A 20,406-nucleotide genomic window follows, 5' to 3' on the forward strand; every position below is an offset into this window, starting at 1 on the left:
CTTCCATTTACAAATGATGGAGGCCACTGTGATCACTGGGACCTTGAAAGCAGCAGAAATGTTTCTGTTCCCTTCCCCAGATTTGTGCTTCCAGACAATCCTGTCTCTGAGGGTTACAGACAATTCCTTTGACTTCATGCTTGGTTTGTGCTCTGACTGTGGGACCTTATATGTAGACAGGTGTGTGTCTTTCCAAATCATGTCCAATCAACTGAATTTACCCCAGGTGGACTCCAGTTAAGCTGTAGAAACATCTCAAGGATAATCAGTGGAAACAGGAGGCACTTGAGCTCAATTTTGTGCTTCATGGCAAAGGCTGTGAATACTTATGTACATGTGATTTCTTAGGTTTTCTATTTTTTAATAAATTTGCAAAAAAAAAAAAACTTTTTCATGTTGTCGTTATGGGGTATTGTGTGTAGAATTTTGAGGCGGGGGGGGGGGGGGAGGAAAGAGTGTCATCCATTTTGGAATAAGGTTGTAACTCCTGCAAACACGGGAAGAATGTGCAAACCCCACACAGAAAGGACCAGGCGGGCAACAATCCCACAACCTTCTTGCTGTGAGACAACAGTGCTAACCACTAATCCACTGTGACCATCAGCCAGAGGTCATTTACACAGTAAGGAATTACATGTTTTCCTGGACAATGAAAATCTTTCTTTGCTGCCCACAATGAATGTCAAGCAGTATAAAAATAAATATGTAATAGTAAAATATAATAGTAATAATACACAATAAAAATATAACAGCTATTATAAAAGCAGCATATAAAAATACAATATAAGTATAAACTGCACAAATATAGCTATGGAGATAAAAAAAAAAAAAAAACAGAGCTGCAATAAACTATATTTGTGCAACTGAATCAGCTGTATGTGTGAAATTCGGTGAAATTACACATGTACAGCTGCATGAGCTCGTCCATAACTGTGAAGTGACACAGCCAGCTGCTCCTGCACTTTATTCGACTTTAATTTGTTGTATGAAGATTTGATTCTGATTTTGGATCCAGCAGCCGTCAAGGCTATACTCCTTTTGACCAGAAGGAGGCAGTAAACTGTAAGTGCTCGGTAGAGTTATAATTCAATATAACTGAAGTGCTCTGTGATATAGTTCAATGCCCCTCTCGGACTGTAGGGGGCAGTGAGGAGCAGAGAGGTGCTGCTGACAGCCTGTAGGGGGCAGTGAGGAGCAGAGAGGTGCTGCTGACAGCCTGTAGGGGGCAGTGAGGAGCAGGGAGGTGCTGCTGACAGCCTGTAGGGGGCAGTGAGGAGCAGGGAGGTGCTGCTGACAGCCTGTAGGGGGCACCTTTAAGGTGTTTGATTGTTTATGCGGAGCTTGATCCGTTTTCTTCAGCTTTGTGGTCTTAATTTTGGGTTCGAACAGCCTCGGTGATCATGGGAGCCGTTCTCGGTCTGTGCTCCATGGCCAGCTGGGTGAGACGCTCTTTATTTTTCTTTGGTTTCTGTTTTATTCGGTGGTGTGTGTGTGTGAGTGAGTCGGTAGCAGCTAACAGGCCGTAGTGACGCAGCGATTCTCGCTCTCTTTATATTCAGTGGATTTTAATTAAATGCTGCCCGTTGAATGTTGAATTTAATTTATTCACATGAGGATTGAGAATGCGGATGGAGACTTTGATCTGGATCCCTTCGAGCCTACATTAGCTGTGTTTGTTTATTAGCACGAGCTAACATGTCCGGTGTCCCGGACTGATCCGGATCGACTCAGAGTCCTCAAATTCTTTGGATCTCCAAACATAAGCAGACTGTTTTCTTTCTGATGCATGTAATGTTATCGCGATGGATGATTATGACACCGGAGGTACAGACCATTATTGTGGAAGGCACTACAGGACGTTGTGTGTAAGTGTGTGGAACCTGACGGTGGAAATAAAGGAGAAGCGAGGGACCGTTTTTTAAAGTCTGTTATTGTTGACGTGGATTATACTACATGTTGTCTGTAGTTGATCGTGCATCCGTGATGCTTCACGTTCATGCTGCGTTCACGATCAGCATAAACTCGGAGAACAGAGGATCATGTCGCAGTAACATGTTGGAGCTTTGTTGTCTTTACGATGATAAAAGAAATATTCCAGCTGTTTGCCTGGGGCGAAAAATATGCCTTTACACTTAAAACTGTAAAGCGGGTCAGATATTCCTTTAATTTTTGTTCTGTTCTCACAAAATGTGGCAGGTCAAATGTTTGAATCTACCCACACAAAAGTGAATGAATTTTTAATGTCTTTTTTCCTTTCACTAAATCTGCCATAGCAAATGAATTAATTCTTCTTTTCAGAAGACATTTGGACTTCTGCAAAAAACAGGACCTCAGTCAACCTGATGGGGGTGCTGTAACCACCAGTGTCTCCGACTGAACGCTCCCCCTCCCCCCTGCCTTCACTGCACATGTATCATTTCGGAGCGTCAGCAGCAATTTGCCGATTATCGCTGCGTTTCTGCTTCAAGCTGCACTCCACTCATCATCTATCTCAGCGACTGTATTATTTCATAATAAAAGATGGGGGGGTGATCAGAGCGCCACAGCAGCACATCTGAGTCTGACTATCTGAGTCTGAATCTCTACAGATCAAAGGGAATTCAGTACTTTTCCCATAATCCAACTGGCGGTCCCTTGCGTTTCCTAGAATGCACTGCAGCGCCAGCAGAGTTCCGGTGTCGCACAGCGCATGTAAACAATGGGTAGTGAGGATGTGGATGGCATTGATCCAGCGAGTTCACAAACGGTTATGATGATGACACGTTCTCTCAAGTTGACAGGGTTATCTAGAGGAGGTGTAGCACCTGTGATGGACTTCTGCCGTGCCGCGATGTTGTCTATACTTCAGAGGTTTGTTTACATTGTGCCCTGAACTGGAACTCTGCTGAAACTGACCTGTCGCATGAGTCACGGGCCACAAGATGGCGTGAGATTCACAACTGTGAAACGGCAAATCTTGTGAATATTAACCATGTGATGACAAAGTAGAACCTCTTAAATCATTCTAAAGTGAGGCAATAATCTGTTAATGGCTGCTAACGTGCCAGCGTGACGCATGCGCAGTGAAGGCAGGGGAAAATAAAAGTTTTTTTTTTTTAATCTGGATATCTGAGAAGGTTCTGCATTTCAATAGGCCACACCCATTTCAGCCTTGAAATTTTTTTTGCACTGTTCTGATCTGAATTTTCAGAAAATTTTCTTCCTAATTCCTCTGACAATTTATCTTCACAAAATGTGACACCTACGTTTTTTTTTCTTCTTCTTCTCTTATTCAGATCAATCCAGACAAATTTATTGAATGGATCCATGATGGTTTCCTGCAACTTCATGCCAAATTTGACATTTCACTAAATCCTGCATTCTAGAATTACTCTATTGAAACCAAACTTTGTGCTCTTGTTCACCACGGACCTAGGCAAAAACTGACACTTGAACTGACCTGATGGGGTGCAATAATATTAGTGGATTTGACAAAACCTTCTGTATGGAGCCAGGTCTTAAAGTGACAGAGGAAGATCCAGAATCCAGGTGTTTTTTCTGGGTTGGATGGTGCAAAAAGTGCTTGGACACCATTAATTGCTGCTTGCAGCTGTATTTTTTATTTATTTATCTTAATTTAAATATTTTAGGTTTGTTAGTTTTAGGGAAGGGTATTGAGAACCGGTTCCTTTCAGGTATCGTTAAGAAACGATTCAGTCCACCAACATCAATAACCTTTTTGCTTTACGATTCCCTTATCGGTCCTTCAGAGTGGCCTTTGTTTTGGGGGTGTTTGTCAGGAAAATTATAATTTCTCTACATTGATTACAGCCCCGCTGCAGGGTCTATAATCAATCAAGTTTTCTGCAGCGCGGCTTTGCTTTGAACCTTGAACCAATCAAAGCAGTGATTCGCAGATCGAAGCAGTGCTTTGATCTACTGCTTCATTGATTCATTGTTTTATTTTGCTTTATCTTAATTTTTCCCCGCTAAAACCCCAAAGAGCATATGTCCATGAGTAATATTTACCTTTTTATGTTAAACTGGGAGCAAAGAAACCATGGGTGACAGAAAATGATACGAAAGATGGACAAGAGGAGACGGTGGAAAAAACTGAACACAGAGAAAGGAAAGAGGATGTACAGAAAGCTTAACAATGAACTGAGAAGAAGTACAGATGCAGAGAGAGAAAAGTATTGGGAGGAACAATGTAAAGAGATAGAAGACTTGGAAAGAGCTGGACAGATTGACAAAATGTACCAGAAGGTGAAAAAACTGACTTGGAAAACAAGAATCAGTCAACGAAGACCATCATGAGTAAGCAAGGTGTACTATTGACAGAACCAGAGGAGATCATTGAGAGGTAGAAGGAGTACATAGAGGAGCTCTACAACAAAGAAGAGAGGCCTGAGCAAATTGAGATGGAAGAAGAGGAAGAGGTAGAGAGGGACCAACTTGGCCTGGACATCTTGAAAAGTGAGATACTACATGCCATACAAGAACTGAAGACCAGCAAAGCAGAAGGTGAAGATGGCATCCCAGCAGAGATGCTCAAGGCACTGCAAGATAAAGGAGAGGAGCACCTTATCACTCTGTGCAAAACCATATATAACACTGGATCATGGCCTGAGGACTTCCTGCGCAGTATCATCGTGCCGCTGCAGAAGAAACCCAATGCACAGAGATGTGAAGAACATCGAACACTTAGCCTCATCTCCCATGCATCAAAGATCCTGTTGAGAGTAATTAACAACAGACTGAGAACCAGAACGAAGGACTACATTGGATGGGACCAGTTTGGCTTCCGGAAAGGGATGGGAACAAGACAGGCAGTGGCCATCATGAGAACATTATCAGAACGTAACATCAAACACAATCGAGATGTTTGTTTGTTTTGTTGACTACGAGAAGGCATTCGATTGGGTGGACTGGACGAAACTGATGGCCGTTTTGAAAGACCTGGGAGCAGATTGGAGGGAGAGGAGATTGATCAAAGCCCTTTACATGGGACAGACGGCAACAGTGCGAACTGACCAGGGGATGGCTGGACCATGTATCATCAGAAGAGGAGTGCGACAGGGCTGCCTACTGTCTCCGCTGCTTTTTAACATCTTTGCAGAGACAATGATGAAGGAGGCCATGGAAGGATTGGAAGAAGGAGTGAAGATGGGAGGACACTTGATCCAAGCTGTGAGATTTGCAAACGATCAGGCAATGATAGCGAACACAGCAAAAGGACTCCAGACTATCATGACAAAGCTAAATGAGGTGGTGGAGCAATACGGAATGAGAATAAACAAGACCAAGACGAAGGTAATGAAGATTGGGAAAGGTGAATATGAGCAGTTGCAGATCAACATCGATGGCCAGGTACTAGAACAAGTCCAACAATTCAAATATCTTGCTCACAGATGATGGACGTAGCGAAAAAGAAGTGAGGAAAAGAATTGCTATGGCAAAAGACGCGTTCAACAAACATCAAGTGCTACTCACTGGAAAGACCAACCAAAACCTGAAGAAGAGACTAATCAAGACTTTAGTTTGGAGTGTACTCCTTTATGGCTCAGAAACCTGGACATTGAAGAAAGAGGACATGAAGAGACTAGAGAGCTGCGAGATGTGGTTTTGGAGGAGGATGGAAAAGATCAGCTGGAGAGAGCATGTGAGAAATGAAGAAGTACTGAGGAGAGTTGGAGAAAACAGAAGTCTAAAAGTTACAATCTGGAAGAGGAAAGCGCGATGGATTGGCCACATCATGAGATCAGAAGGAATGTTAAGAACAGTGCTGGAGGGGAGAGCAGATGGAAAGAGAGGGAGAGGAAGGAAGGTTGGCAATGCTGGACAACATACAAGAAGGGTGTGGCTATCACATCATAAAGGAGATGGCGATGGATTGAGAGAGATGGTGTGTGGTTGTGCATGCTGCACCTGCCCAAGAGCAGACCACCTAAGAGAGAGAGATGTTAAACTGACATGTTATGGTCTTCTGAAACAGTTCATAGATGTATTTTATAACTTAGAAACGGGACCAATGCTAACGTGTTAGCATGTCTAAGGCATTTTCAATGTTGAAGTTAGCATTAAGCTGTTGCAGCAGAAAATATAAAACCAACTAACATAAATAGTGTTAGTGTGCTGATCGCACCAGCAGCAAACACACTGCTCGCTCCACCTCACAAAGTGAGAGCAAGGGCTCTTTTTTTACTGGATCAAGTTTAACTGACTAAAAAAAAAAAAAAAAAGAAATCCCTTTCTTGGGCCGAGTATTATAGTATTATGGGATCGGAGTTCTGATGTGCGGATCAACAGGGTGCACTGCAGATTTATCAATGCGGCTTCTGAGGAAATCGGTATGAAAAGATGCCGCACTCAGACCTCCGGTAGCAATGATTCTTCACAAAAAAGGAGTATCGCCACATTTTTTAAAATTCTGGTTTTGATTTGGTATGGAAGTACCAGTTTTTGTGACATTCCTAGATCCTTGGGTCCCAATGGAATGATGTTGTGTCAAATGAACAATTACTTAATGATCCTCAGATGAGGAGGATCACTGACACTATGAGGGAATGTCAGACACCAAAATTTAGTCCATGTAGTGTGTTTTTCTGGACATGATCCAGCACACTGGTGTCTCAGTGTTTAGAACCCCAAAGGCTGGAGAAAAATAAGGAGACGTCCGCGTCTCACCTGGCTGCAGCAGATTGTGGGTTACTTTGGCACGGGGACTGGCTGGTTGCCTGTCTGGGTGGTTACCATCCAGGAACAGAGGTGGTGGATGTGTGACAGCAGTGCATGCTCGCATACGTAAGAGGAGTATTGATTTAAAATGCAAATGCTATGAGGAGCTAAACAGCTAGATAATGTGATTGTACAGGGAAGGCTACAAACAGGCAAAGCGCTTCTTGTCACCACTGAACGTACATTAGACGTCTCTGATGAAGGCTTGTTAACAAGCCCGTCACTGGAAGCCAACGTAGCTTCATGGCAGTCAGCACCCGGGATGATGATCATTTTAAAGAAGTTTCTTTACATATAGTGAGGTAAACATGCACACGTTTACCGCTGTCGGGATTCTGTCCCTATTTCCCATCACTTTGATCTGTTCAGTGGTGACAGGAAGCAGAAGCTCTGATTCAAATCATTTTTGTCCAGAGTGGAAAAAATGAACTCCTGAAAATAGAGCCTTAGTTGGAAAATGTTGAAGTTCCTTTTAAAGAGGCGGATGTAAACTCGGCTCATTACATATACTTTGACATTTTCTACCAAGAAGCCTGAAATTTTCTGGATATTGGTTTGTCACAATATTGTACATTTTTATTGCAGTTGAAGTTTTCTGTGTAATTTGTGTGCAGATTCCGTGCCTGTGCGGCAGCGCCCCCTGCCTACTGTGTCGCTGCTGTCCTAGTGGAAATAACTCCACGGTGACTCGTTTGATCTACGCCTTCTTCCTGTTGTTGGGCGTGGCCGTCGCCTGCATTATGTTGATGCCTGGCATGGAGGGGCAGCTGAAGAAGGTACACTGACTTCACTCTCCTCCAAGAGTCATTAACCTTCTCAGCGTTCTCACTTCCTGCTGACTGGAGAGAGAACAGCTCTGTGTTAATGTTCTTTATTGAAGGATCAACTTTTAGAAATCCTGCGTGCAGTGACACCTGTAAACGCTTCTGGTTCTGACTTAAAAGCTTCCTCATCGTATCAAATTCAGCATGTTTTCAGTATTTCCTGATTTAAGTGTTAATACATATAAGGATTTGTGGACTTCGGACAGACTAAACCTTCACACCGTCTGCTCTTGTAGATTCCTGGTTTCTGTGAAGGCGGAATGGGGTCGTCACTTCCTGTGGTGGAGGGTCACGTGAACTGTGACGTGCTGGTCGGGTACAAAGCTGTGTACCGTGTCTGCTTTGGCATGGCCATGTTCTTCCTGCTCTTCTCTCTGCTCATGATCAAGGTGAAAAGCAGCCAGGACCCACGCGCCGCGCTGCATAACGGGTGAGTTATGTGTTATGAACTTATTCCTCAGCATTACTGTACATTTCTGTCATGTTTCATCATACAGGTACAGAAGTAAAGACAGAATTGTCCAGGTCATTAAGTTCCGTGTACACATGGCTTCTGTTTGTATCTCCTAAAGAAAGAGCAAACGATCATCTGTGAAGAAGTTAATTCTTTTCTGAGTTCGGCCTCAAAACTAGGGATGGGACGGAGCCAATCCCGGATCTGTATCGGGTTCCGATAATTCACTCACTCACTCATCTTCAACCACTTTTCCGGGTTTGGTTCACAGAGGCAACAGCTCCAGCAGGGGATCCCAGACTTCCCTTTCCTGTGCCACATACGTGATAAGTCACATATTGGAAAATACAGATCCAGCCCCCGACATTTTCCGATGCTGGAGAAGAGCCACTGTGAATCTTCTCAGCTGCTGTTGTTTGCTTTCTGCTTGTTTACTGCCGAGCGGGAGGAGGGAAGGAGAAAATGGGAGGTTTCTGAAGCCGGGCTGTTTGAGAGAGCTCTCTTCCACAGTGTTCTAGCTGGGGGTAGCGGCAAATTTCAGATTTTAGTGGACAGAGATTCTGTTCACTGAAAGGGAAAAAGTCTCCATTTAAATCCGCGTCAATTATTATATTTATTTTACAGTCGAAAGGCTTTGTGTTTACCAAAAGTTCGAAGTTTGCACAGCACTTAGAGAGAGAGAGACGGAAGGAGAAAGAGCACGAACGGGAGAGAGACAGGCAGGGAGAGAGAGTGCTGTCTTTTCTCTTTAAGTCTATAAAAAAAGGCTATAAAAGTCTATAAAAATTTTTTAGTATTTAATTCTTTCAGCAAAACATCAAATCTAGGCTTTCATCTTAGATACACGTTCTGGTAAATTGTAGCTGAACTTTCGGGTCTCCTTTTTAAGAAAATCCTCAAAATCAACAATAATACGAGTGAAGCGGCGCAAAGCTCGCTCGTGGTACAGGGCATCCTAAACAGGAAGTGCCCAATTTCAAATCCACAGTAAAACCGGAAATGTTCAAATGTCAAACTCTTCCTGGATTGACAGATGAGATCCCATGGAATCTCACGGGAACTCAGTGGCAAGCTCACACTCAAGTGCTGAATTCTCAGTCAAAGTAAAACAGGAAATGTTGAACACTTGAGCACCTAAGTGGCTCTTCTCTCTCTTTTTTTTTAAAGATATTTATGTGTACCTTAGTAAACACTAGTAGAGTTCCACCTTAGATCTGGAATGTATAATAGAAGATATACCTTACTGGATTTTCATATCAATATGATAAACCATATGACTATGATTTGACACAAAGTGCAGCAACAGTGAAAATTAAACCTTCTTAAACAAAACAGTCATAATATCACACTCATTTTACACTCATCATAAGGTTAGGATACTGTGGCCTCCAAAAGTATTGGAACACTTGGAATTTCACACATTTTAATTTGTCATTTTAAATACAAGGAATATATAAAAAATAAACACTAAAAACTTCTAAAATTATCTTCCTCAAACTGAAAGCAAATCTCTAAAATTTGATAAAACCTGTAAATAATAATCAGTTTTATTGCCAGTTTTCTTTAGACAAGTCAGGGGATGAAACATGAACATTTCCAAGTCACTGAATATGTCTTGGACTTTATTTACATCAATTATGAAGAAATACAAAAGTTCCTTTCAACAAAACATCAAATCTCGTCTTTCATCTCAAATGTACTTTCTGTCAAATTGTAGCTGAACTTTCAGGTCTTCTTTTGAAGAAAATCCTCCTCTACACCACTTCATCAGGAAGATGGATTTTAGATTTTTAATTCATTTATATCAAGTTGTAGAGATTTGCTTTCAGTTCGAGTTAAGGAAGACAGTTTTAGAAAAAAAATGTATTTGAAATGGAATAAACAAAATGTGTGAAATACCAAGTGTTCCAATACTTTTGAGGGCAACTGAGAAACAGTGAGGAGCAGCATCTCATATATAGTGCAGCAGATAAGAGAATATTTAGAGTGGAATCCTGCAAATGGTGATACAAACATCAAATTCAGCACAAATAATCCACAGACATGAACTCTTTAAAAAAAACTGATTGGCCACTTGAATTTTCAATAGGCAGCCAGGTAGGGGTCAACTGAAGAATTACACAGGGGTCAAAATTAAAAGATGCTCCAATCATATAGAAAACTACACCACATTATTTGCCTGCTCATAAAGATTCCAAAAATGTACAGTTTGGACAATCTGTGACTGAATGTTATGGAGTTATGAGGTAAAAGCAGCAAGAATGGTGACAAAGGTCAGTTTCAGTTTGTACAGGGATGAAAAGTTAAAGTTGCTCCATTAATTTTGCTCCAGTTTTATTTGTGCTGAATTTGATGTTTGTGTCACCATTTGAAGGATTGTTTCAGTTATCTGCTGCACTAATAAGCCAACAGAGCATGAACCAGCTGCTGTCTGTTAGCTTAAATATGTGTATATAAGACCCCCGAATTAAAGGAGAAATGCTGCTTTTAACAACCAGGAACTCATTTCTGGCATAAAATACGGTCGTTTACTCAGCAATATAAGTTTGATGTGATTAGAGGTCCATAGTTCAAACAACGTGTTCAGTTCAAATCTGAAGCAAACATTTTTCTTCTTCTGCTGAGGTGGATTAGAACTTTTTGTGGTACACAGCACCAACTACTGGACAGGAGGAACCTCACAGTCAATGTGACTCACTGATTTGAAAATGCAGCTCTTTGGTGGTGCTCTGTGGTGCTGTGACATGTCAATCATCTGTGTCCAATCAGATTTCAGGGGAGTCCAGTGAAACCCCGGCCTCCGCTCTAGCTCCACCCATGCTAGGAAGTGTTTGACATTTGACATTTCCTGTTTCATTGTGACTGAAAATTTGGCACTTCCTGTTTGAGTGTGAGCTTGCCACTGAGTTCCTGTGAGATTCCATGGGATCTCGTCTGTCAATCCAGGAAGTGTTTGACATTTGAACATTTCCTGTTTTACTGTGGATTTGAAATTTGGCATTTCCTGTTTAGGACGCCCTGTACCATGAGCAAGCTTTGCACCGCTGCGTGACGCTTTGCTCATGTTAATTCTAGGCAGAATCTAACGTAACTCAGCAGAGAGCCGCGCAGCGTTTGGAGCTGTGCAAACAGAACGGAGGACGATCCTTGTTTCTTGCCTGCAACAAGGCAAGAGTCCCAGTTAGGTACTTTAATCTGCACAAAAGTGACTCATGATTGACATTTAAATGGCTTTGAGAGGGGATAAGAAGCAGACCTGCCATTTTGCTTCAAGCAGAGCTGCTGCAGAAGCGATTGATTACAGACCCTGCAGCGGGTCTGTAATCAATGTAAATAAATGATCATTTCCCTGATAAACACCCTCAAAAACAACAGCTGCTCTGCTTAATGATAAGGGAATCATTAAGCAAAAAGGGTATTTATGTTGGGGGATCGAATCATTTCTTAACAATACCTGAAAAGAGCCGCTTCTCGATACCCAATGCTAGTCAGACGTGTTCTCCTGCACGAGTCATTCAAACTGTTTCACTCTTCACTGTGTTCTTTGTGCAGGTTTTGGTTCTTTAAGTTTGCTGCAGCTGCTGCCATCACCGTTGGATCCTTTTTCATTTCAGAAGGTCCCTTCACCACTGGTAATTACTCTGTCACTGTGTCCCAGCATGCACTGGGTGAGTCAATCAATCAATTCAATCAATTTTATTTATATAGCGCCAAATCACAACAACAGTTGCCCCAAGGCGCTTTATATTGTAAGGCAAAAGCCATACAGTAATTACAGAAAAACCCTAACGGTCAAAACGACCCCCTGTGAGCAAGCGCTTGGCGACAGTGGGAAGGAAAAACTCCCTTTTAACAGGAAGAAACCTCCAGCAGAACCAGGCTCAGGGAAGGGCAGTCTTCTGCTGGGACTGGTTGGGGCTGAGGGAGAGAACCAGGAAAAGACATGCTGTGGAGGGGAGCAGAGATCGATCACTAATGATTAAATGCAGAGTGGTGCATACAGAGCAAAAAGAGAAAGAAACAGTGCATCATGGGAACCCCCCAGCAGTCTACGTCTATAGCAGCATAACTAAGGGATGGTTCAGGGTCACCTGATCCAGCCCTAACTATAAGCTTTAGCAAAAAGGAAAGTTTTAAGCCTAATCTTAAAAGTAGAGAGGGTGTCTGTCTCCCTGATCTGAATTGGGAGCTGGTTCCACAGGAGAGGAGCCTGAAAGCTGAAGGCTCTGCCTCCCATTCTACTCTTACAAAGTGAGTGGCGGGGAACATGTGCACAGGTGACTGCAGACTGTCAGATCACGTTCACACTTGTTCCTCTGGGCTCTGCTGAGAACCTGTCTGAGGAGGCGTGACAGGGCGGAGCTACAGTCACATCATGCCGTGATTCATGCAGACGGCTGCTGGTGTCTGTGATGAATCTGATCTGTCAGCGTCCTGATGCTGTGCACGTGTTGCTGCCTGTTAAAGACAGAACCTTACGTGCATCATGTGACTTGTGGTTTTCACTGGGAGTTTGTGTTTGTTCTTCCAGTGTGGTTCTATGTGGGCATGGCTGGTGCCTTCTGCTTCATCCTCATCCAGCTGGTTTTACTCATTGACTTCGCCCACTCCTGGAATGAATCGTGGGTGGAGAAGATGGAGGAGGGAAACTCCCGATGCTGGTATGCAGGTACGCTCACGTGATCAGAGTGAGGTGGAGGCGGGATCTCACATCTCTGCAGTGTGACCTTATACGTGTGTGTGTGTGTGTCCACAGCTTTGCTGTCGGTTACCACGGTGAACTACATGCTGTCTCTGGTGTCCCTGGTCCTGTTCTACGTTTACTACACCCACTCTGACGGCTGCACTGAGAACAAGGTTTTTATTAGCATCAACATGCTGCTGTGCGTCGCCGCCTCCATCATGTCGGTGCTGCCTCAGATCCAGGTTTGTAGTCTGACAATCGACACGCCTCTTCCACTGTGTGGGTCTGTGTGAAGACCTGAAACCGTTGTGATGTGTTGTGTGCGCAGGAGTCTCAGCCTCGGTCCGGCCTGCTGCAGTCGTCTCTCGTCACCCTGTACACCATGTACCTGACCTGGTCCGCCATGACCAACGAGCCCGGTAAGATAGCTGATGATGTCATCATTCTGAGACCTCTGACACCCCGTGGAGATGTTAGCCCGCCAAGCTACTTCTTCAGAAGGTCAGATCCAAAATATCTGTTAACGTGGAAGTAGGCGGTGATGTCAGCTGCAATCGTCGCTGAAATGTCTCTAGGACTTTTCTTATCAGGTAGAACTTGGTCTTCGTGGAAATATTTCAGACGTGTTTCTGTTCTTTGAAGGTTTAATTTCATTTAATGATAATTAACTCATTTGATGATCGCTAACTGTGAAATAAGAAGTTTGTTCCTTCATGTTTTAACATTTCAATAACAATTTCTAAAAGTGGTCAAATTTTGCTTTTTCAGGTGTTCGATGTTTGCTTTAAGCATCATTTCAGCCTGACACAGCTCATCTGTGACCTTTGTAACAAATGCTTTATCGTGACCTCAAATTATTAGACTGACCCAGGATGACCTCCGTGTGTGTGTGTATATGGGTGATTGTTTTAACTACGGGCACTATTGGCCTTGTAATATACACTCAACAAAAATATAAACGCAACACTTTTGGTTTTGCTCCCATTTTGTATGAGATGAACTCAAAGATCTAAAACCTTTTCCACATATACATATAAACCTGTGATAGTGAGCACTTCTCCTTTGCTGAGATAATCCATCACAATAAAAGGCCACTCTGAAAGGTGCAGTTTTGTTTTATTGGGGGGGATACCAGTCAGTATCTGGTGTGACCACCATTTGCCTCATGCAGTGCAACACATCTCCTTCGCATAGAGTTGATCAGGTTGTCAGTTGTGGCCTGTGGAATGTTGGTCCACTCCTCTTCAATGGCTGTGCAAAGTTGCTGGATATTGGCAGGAACTGGTACACGCTGTCGTATACGCCGGTCCAGAGCATCCCAAACATGCTCAATGGGTGACATGTCTGGTGAGTATGCCGGCCATGCAAGAACTGGGACATTTTCAGCTTCCAAGAATTGTGTACAGATCCTTGCAACATGGGGCCGTGCATTATCCTGCTGCAACATGAGGTGATGTTCTTGGATGTATGGCACAACAATGGGCCTCAGGATCTCGTCACGGTATCTCTGTGTATTTAAAATGCCATCAATTAAATGCACCTGTGTTCTTCATCCATAAGAGATGCCTGCCCATACCATAACCCCACCGCCACCATGGGCCACTCGATCCACAACATTGACATCAGAAAACCGCTCACCCACACGACGCCACACACGCTGCCATCTGCCCTGAACAGTGTGAACCGAGATTCATCCGTGAAGAGAACACCTCTCCAACGTGCCAAACGCCAGCGAATGTGAGCATTTGCCCACTCAAGTCAGTTACGATGACGAACTGGAGTCAGGTCGAGACCCCGATGAGGACGACGAGCATGCAGATGAGCTTCCCTGAGACGGTTTCTGACAGTTTGTGCAGAAATTCTTTGGTTATGCAAACCGATTGTTTCAGCAGCTGTCCGAGTAGCTGGTCTCAGACGATCTTGGAGGTGAACATGCTGGATGTGGAGGTCCTGGGCTGGTGTGGTTACACGTGGTCTGCGGTTGTGAGGCTGGTTGGATGTACTGACAAATTCTCTGAAACGCCTTTGGAGACGGCTTATGGTAGAGAAATGAACATTCAATACACGAGCAACAGCTCTGGTTGACATTCCTGCTGTCAGCATGCCAATTGCACACTCCCTCAAATCTTGCGACATCTGTGGCATTGTGCTGTGTGATAAAACTGCACCTTTCAGAGTGGCCTTTTATTGTGGACAGTCTAAGGCACACCTGTGCACTAATCATGGTGTCTAATCAGCATCTTGGTATGGCACACCTGTGAGGTGGGATGGATTATCTCAGCAAAGGAGAAGTGCTCACTATCACAGATTTAGACTGGTTTGTGAACAATATTTGAGGGAAATGGTGATATTGTGTATGTGGAAAAAGTTTTAGCTCTTTGAGTTCATCTCATACAAAATGGAAGCAAGACCAAAAGTGTTGCGTTTATATTTTTGTTGAGTGTAATTTCCACCACACCATTGCCTTACAATACAACCCCTGGCAAAAATTATGGAATCTCCGGCCTCGGAGGATGTTCATTCAGTTGTTTAATTTCATAGAAAAAAAGCAGATCACAGACATGACACAAAACTAAAGTCATTTCAAAAGAAATCAGGAAAAAAAAATTGTGGCAGTCAGTAACGGTTACTTTTTTAGACCAAGCAGAGGAAAAAAAAAATATGGACTCACTTAATTCTGAGGAAAAAATTATAGAATCACCCTGTAAATTTTCATCCCCAAAACCAACACCTGCATCAAATCAGATCTGCTCTTTAGTCTGCATCTGAAAAGGAGTGATCACACCTTGGAGAGCTGTTGCACCAAGTGGACTGACATGAATCATGGCTCCAACACGAGAGATGTCAATTGAACAAAGGAGAGGATTATCAAACTCTTAAAAGAGGGTAAATCATCACGCATTGTTGCAAAAGATGTTGGTTGTTCACAGTCAGCTGTGTCTAAACTCTGGACCAAATACAAACAACATGGGAAGGTTGTTAAAGGCAAACATACTGGTAGACCAAGGAAGACATCAAAGCGTCAAGACAGAAAACTTAAAGCAATATGTCTCAAAAATCGAAAATGCACAACAAAACAAATGAGGAGTGAATGGGAGGAAACTGGAGTCAACGTCTGTGACCGAACTGTAAGAAACCGCCTAAAGGAAATGGGATTTACATACAGAAAAGCTAAACGAAAGCCATCATTAACACCAAAACAGAAAAAAAAAACAAGGTTACAATGGGCTAAGGAAAAGCAATCGTGGACTGTGGATGACTGGATGAAAGTCATATTCAGTGATGAATCTTGAATCTGCATTGGGCAAGGTGATGATGCTGGAACTTTTGTTTGGTGCTGTTCCAATGAGATTTATAAAGATGACTGCCTGAAGAGAACATGTAAATTTCCAGTCATTGATGATATGGGGCTGCATGTCAGGTAAAGGCACTGGGGAGATGGCTGTCATTACATCATCAATAAATGCACAAGTTTACGTTGATATTTTGGACACTTTTCTTATCCCATCAATTGAAAGGATGTTTGGGGATGATGAAATCATTTTTCAAGATGATAATGCATCTTGCCATAGAGCAAAAACTGTGAAAACATTCCTTGCAAAAAGACACATAGGGTCAATGTCATGGCCTGCAAATAGTCCGGATCTTAATCCAATTGAAAATCTTTGGTGGAAGTTGAAGGAAAATGGTCCATGACAAGGCTCCAACCTGCAAAGCTGATCTGGCAACAGCAATCAGAGAAAGTTGGAGCCAGATTGATGAAGAGTACTGTTTGTCACTCATTAAGTCCATGCCTCAGACTGCAAGCTGATAGAAAAGCCTGAGGTGGTGCAACAAAATACTAGTGATGTGTTGGAGCGTTCTTTTGTGTTTCATGATTCCATCATTTTTTCCTCAGAATTGAGTGAGTCCATATTTTTTCCTCTGCTTGGTCTAAAAAAGTAACTGTTACTGACTGCCACAATTTTTTTCCTGATTTCTTATAGTGTTTCTTAAAGCCAGAAAGTTGCCATTTGAAATGACTTAAACAATCCTGAAATGCAAAGTGAAAATTGCTCCATCACATATTGACACCACCTTAACCAAGAAGATTAAAAAAAATATATAAAATACACTTTGGAAAGTTCAAAGGTAACACGGTTTATTTTTGGAGGAACTAACATTAAAATGTGTGTTGACTATTATGTTTCATGGCTAATTTGTGATCTAAATCATAATACCTTCAAATCCAACACTTGTAATTAATTAAATAAATGTTCTAATTGTCTGGTTGCCCCACTGTTTGCAGTCATAGTATTTTATTACTGCTTCCTTATCATCTCATGAGATCAAGCTGAGCTGTGATTGTTCTTCACAGAGAGGGAGTGTAACCCCAGTCTTCTTGGGATCATTGGACTGAACAGCACCCGGTCTGCTGCTCAGGACCACGTGGTTCAGTGGTGGGATGCCCAGGGCATTGTGGGACTGATCCTGTTCCTCATGTGTGTTCTGTACTCCAGGTGAGAATGTTTCCACAGTTTTGTTTTCCTGTAAAAATCTCTTTGGGACATTTGAGGAAATGTTTCTTCTCCTCCCGCTGTGATCAGTATCCGAAACTCATCCAACGCTCAAGTCAACAAGCTGACTCTAACAAGTGATGAGTCGGCGCTGATCGAGGACGGGCCTCAAACCGACAGCCTGGATGAGTCCGGCAGCTTGAACCGCGCTGTGGACAACGAGAAGGACGGTGTTACATACTCCTACTCCTTCTTCCACTTCATGCTGTTCCTGGCATCCCTCTACATCATGATGACACTCACCAACTGGTACAGGTGGGCGTGGTTTAGCACCACACACGACACCTCGTGTCTTCTTCTGTGGTCCATAAAATGAAAGTACAAAACTCTTTGACCAAAGTCTTCAAATGAGACAAACGCCAAGTCGAGAACTGTGTACTGGTGGCCACGCCCACCACTTTAAGAATCCACGCTGCAGCCACACCTTAGATGGGTGTGTTGTCCTGTCGCGCAGTAACTGGGGCCGTGCGACGAACGGGCGTGAAGTAAGGGCAACAGCAGTAGTACAGTGAGTAATAGCAGTAGTACACAGCAGTAGTGCAGTGAGTATTAGCAGTACAGTGCCCTCTTTTGAACAGGCAGCCATGGAAGACTTTAGCAGATCTGGTGCTGTCTCCTTAGCAAAAGTTACTGAGGTAGTCGATAAAGTCGTTGGGGCAGACGAGATGTGTCCTGAGATGCCGAAGTTTCTGGATGTTATATAAGCTGTCATGTTTATATAATGTTGTATGGAAGTCGGGGACAGTACCTCTGGATTGGCAAATTGGGGTGATGGAGAGTGTGTTCCATTGATAGGGGAGTCACACTTCTCAGCCTCCTTGGGAAAGCCTGTGCCAGGACGTTAGTTGAACCTCAGTTTTAGGAGTAACAGTGCTGTTCTGTCTTAGTCATGGAATAGTCAACCAGTTCTTACCCTTGCAAGGATATTAGGTCTTGACAATATGACCAACCAGTCTACATGTGTTTTGTGGACTTGGAAAAGGTGTGTGACCAGGTCCCTCCAGGTGCCCTGGGGGCAGTGTGGGAGTATGGTGTACTGGCACGGCTGTGATGTGTGATCTGGTCTCTATATGACCATGCAGGATCTGTGTTCTCAGCATTACATCAGACCTGTTCCTGGTGACCAGAGCTGCCCCTTGATGATGGCCAGAATTTCTAGCTGCTGTCAGGGACTGGAAGGTGTCCAGTTTGGTAATGTCAGAGTTGCATCTCTACTTTTTGTGGATGATTTGGTTCTGTTGGCTTCATCAGGCAGTGTCACTGGGCAGGTTTGAGGCAGACTGTTAAGCGACCGGGATGAGAATCAGCAACTCCAAATCTGAGACTCTGGACTTCTGTGGGAAAAGTATGGACTGTCCACTATGGGTCATGGGGAGAATTACTGCACCAAGTAGAGGAATTTAAGTATCTCAGCGTGTTCTTCACAAGTTGTCAAACACAAAAGAATCTGAATGAATGAAAACCGTGATTTGTCTGCTGACACGTTGTCTATAACGGACATGTCGCACCGAAATCATAACTTAGTTGTAAGCTGTTAGTGACCATCCGATGATACACCGGGATCACTCTGTGCACTTCTGTGACCGGTCTCAAAGCAGCGTTCGTTTCACTCCGTCTGTCGGCCATCAGGATGTTTCTGTGTTTGCTAAAATGTACATCACACGCAGAGAAACAGTGAGAAAAGCTGAGTAAGACGTTTTCTGCAAATGCACCTGTTGACTTGCAGAGCGAGAGGAATAATTAGCAATAAAACATGTCAACCATCACTAATTATTACTGCATGTGCATGGACAGACTTACGGTCATGAATACTTTGATGTTGTGTCGCTAACTGGAACATTCAATGAAGTGTGACATGTCATGTGATATAGTTTGAACCAATCACAAGGCTAAGTGGGAGCTGATGTTTTTCTGCAGCCCGGACTCTGACTACAAGGTAATTACCAGTAAGTGGCCCTCGGTGTGGGTGAAGATGTGCTCCAGCTGGATCTGCATCGCCCTCTATGTGTGGACACTGGTGGCGCCGCTCATCTTGGTCAACAGAGATTTTGACTGAAAGCCGCTGACTTTTTTTTGTGTAACTGCTGTTAAAAAAACAAAACAAAACCTGTCCACGTAGGCTGCCGCCTGCTGGCTCTGTTGTCATGGTGACATGTAATTATCCCATGGTTTCGTGAGGCAGTGTTGCATGCTTTTACTCTGGCAGGTCAGATTAAGTATTTACTGTTACAGATGCGTGAGTAAGTTTAACATGTTTGGCAACAGTTTGGTGCCTTTTTTTTTTCCAATGAAGAAAAACTTTTAATCTTTTAAATAAAGGTAAGTTATTGAGTAGTTTAACATCCTGTGCAGATTTCTGTGATTGTAGCTGTGTTCTTTTATTGCTGACATTTCAGTGTTTCAAAAAATAAAGTGGAATTAATGGACTCAAGTGTGATTTTTTAATTCATTTTGAGTAGCTGAGCCATTAGGGGGCGCTACAGTTACTGGTCTGGTTCCAGCTCACCCTCTGTTGCACTGACCCCCTGCATGTCCTGCCTCCAGTGGCGGTCCTAGAGTGATTTACTCCCTGTGTGAAACCCCCGCGCGCACACTAACGTGGCCACCATCTCTGCTCCACCACCCATGAAAACACTAACTTCGTCCAGAACACCCACAATCCCACAAATTAACTCACAACAGCTATTTTCAAGAACACATTTCCGGTTTTAATGTCTACTGCAATAACAAACACAAAGAAACTGGCACAGTCTAATGTGTCATCATCCATGGACTTATCTGCAGTGATCACCTCAAAAGTTTGCAGGAGGCATCATAATTGTTTTTCACAGTGCTCACTATCTGTGATGTGAAATTCCATCCAGTAGGAGCATTTCTGGGCAACCTTGAGCAGCCTGAAGACTCAAGAAAAGACATCCTCTTTGTGGATTTTGAGAAAAATGTGGCAAACCCAGAGAGTGATGCAAAAAATATTCTGCATTTAGCCCCCTGAGACAGAACCAGATTCAGTCTGTGTGCAGAGCAATGCACAAACATTGACCTGGGGGCTGTTGCTTTAACTTTGGCCTGCAAACCATTGAGAGCTGAAGCCATGACAGCAGCCACGGCTTCTTCATAAGGAAGACTATCAAATGGCTTCGCCAAAATCCAGTCCACATCCGGTCTGTCATT

General features: G+C 43.3%; 1 protein-coding gene across 1 annotated transcript; it reads left to right on the forward strand.

Annotated features, from left to right (window-relative positions):
- The first annotated feature begins 1,282 nt into the window (after positions 1-1,282).
- On the forward strand, positions 1,283-19,661 carry serinc1 (serine incorporator 1). The gene is made up of 10 exons (XM_034165597.1): positions 1,283-1,439; positions 7,332-7,493; positions 7,778-7,971; positions 11,548-11,627; positions 12,527-12,664; positions 12,752-12,921; positions 13,008-13,098; positions 17,037-17,178; positions 17,266-17,490; positions 19,153-19,661. The coding sequence occupies exons 1-10, from the start codon at positions 1,401-1,403 to the stop codon at positions 19,289-19,291; spliced, it is 1,380 nt and encodes a 459-aa protein (XP_034021488.1). The 5' UTR covers positions 1,283-1,400; the 3' UTR covers positions 19,292-19,661.
- The last annotated feature ends 745 nt before the right edge of the window (positions 19,662-20,406 follow it).

This window comes from Thalassophryne amazonica, unplaced genomic scaffold, assembly GCF_902500255.1.
Source record: "Thalassophryne amazonica unplaced genomic scaffold, fThaAma1.1, whole genome shotgun sequence".
Lineage (NCBI taxonomy): Eukaryota > Metazoa > Chordata > Actinopteri > Batrachoidiformes > Batrachoididae > Thalassophryne > Thalassophryne amazonica.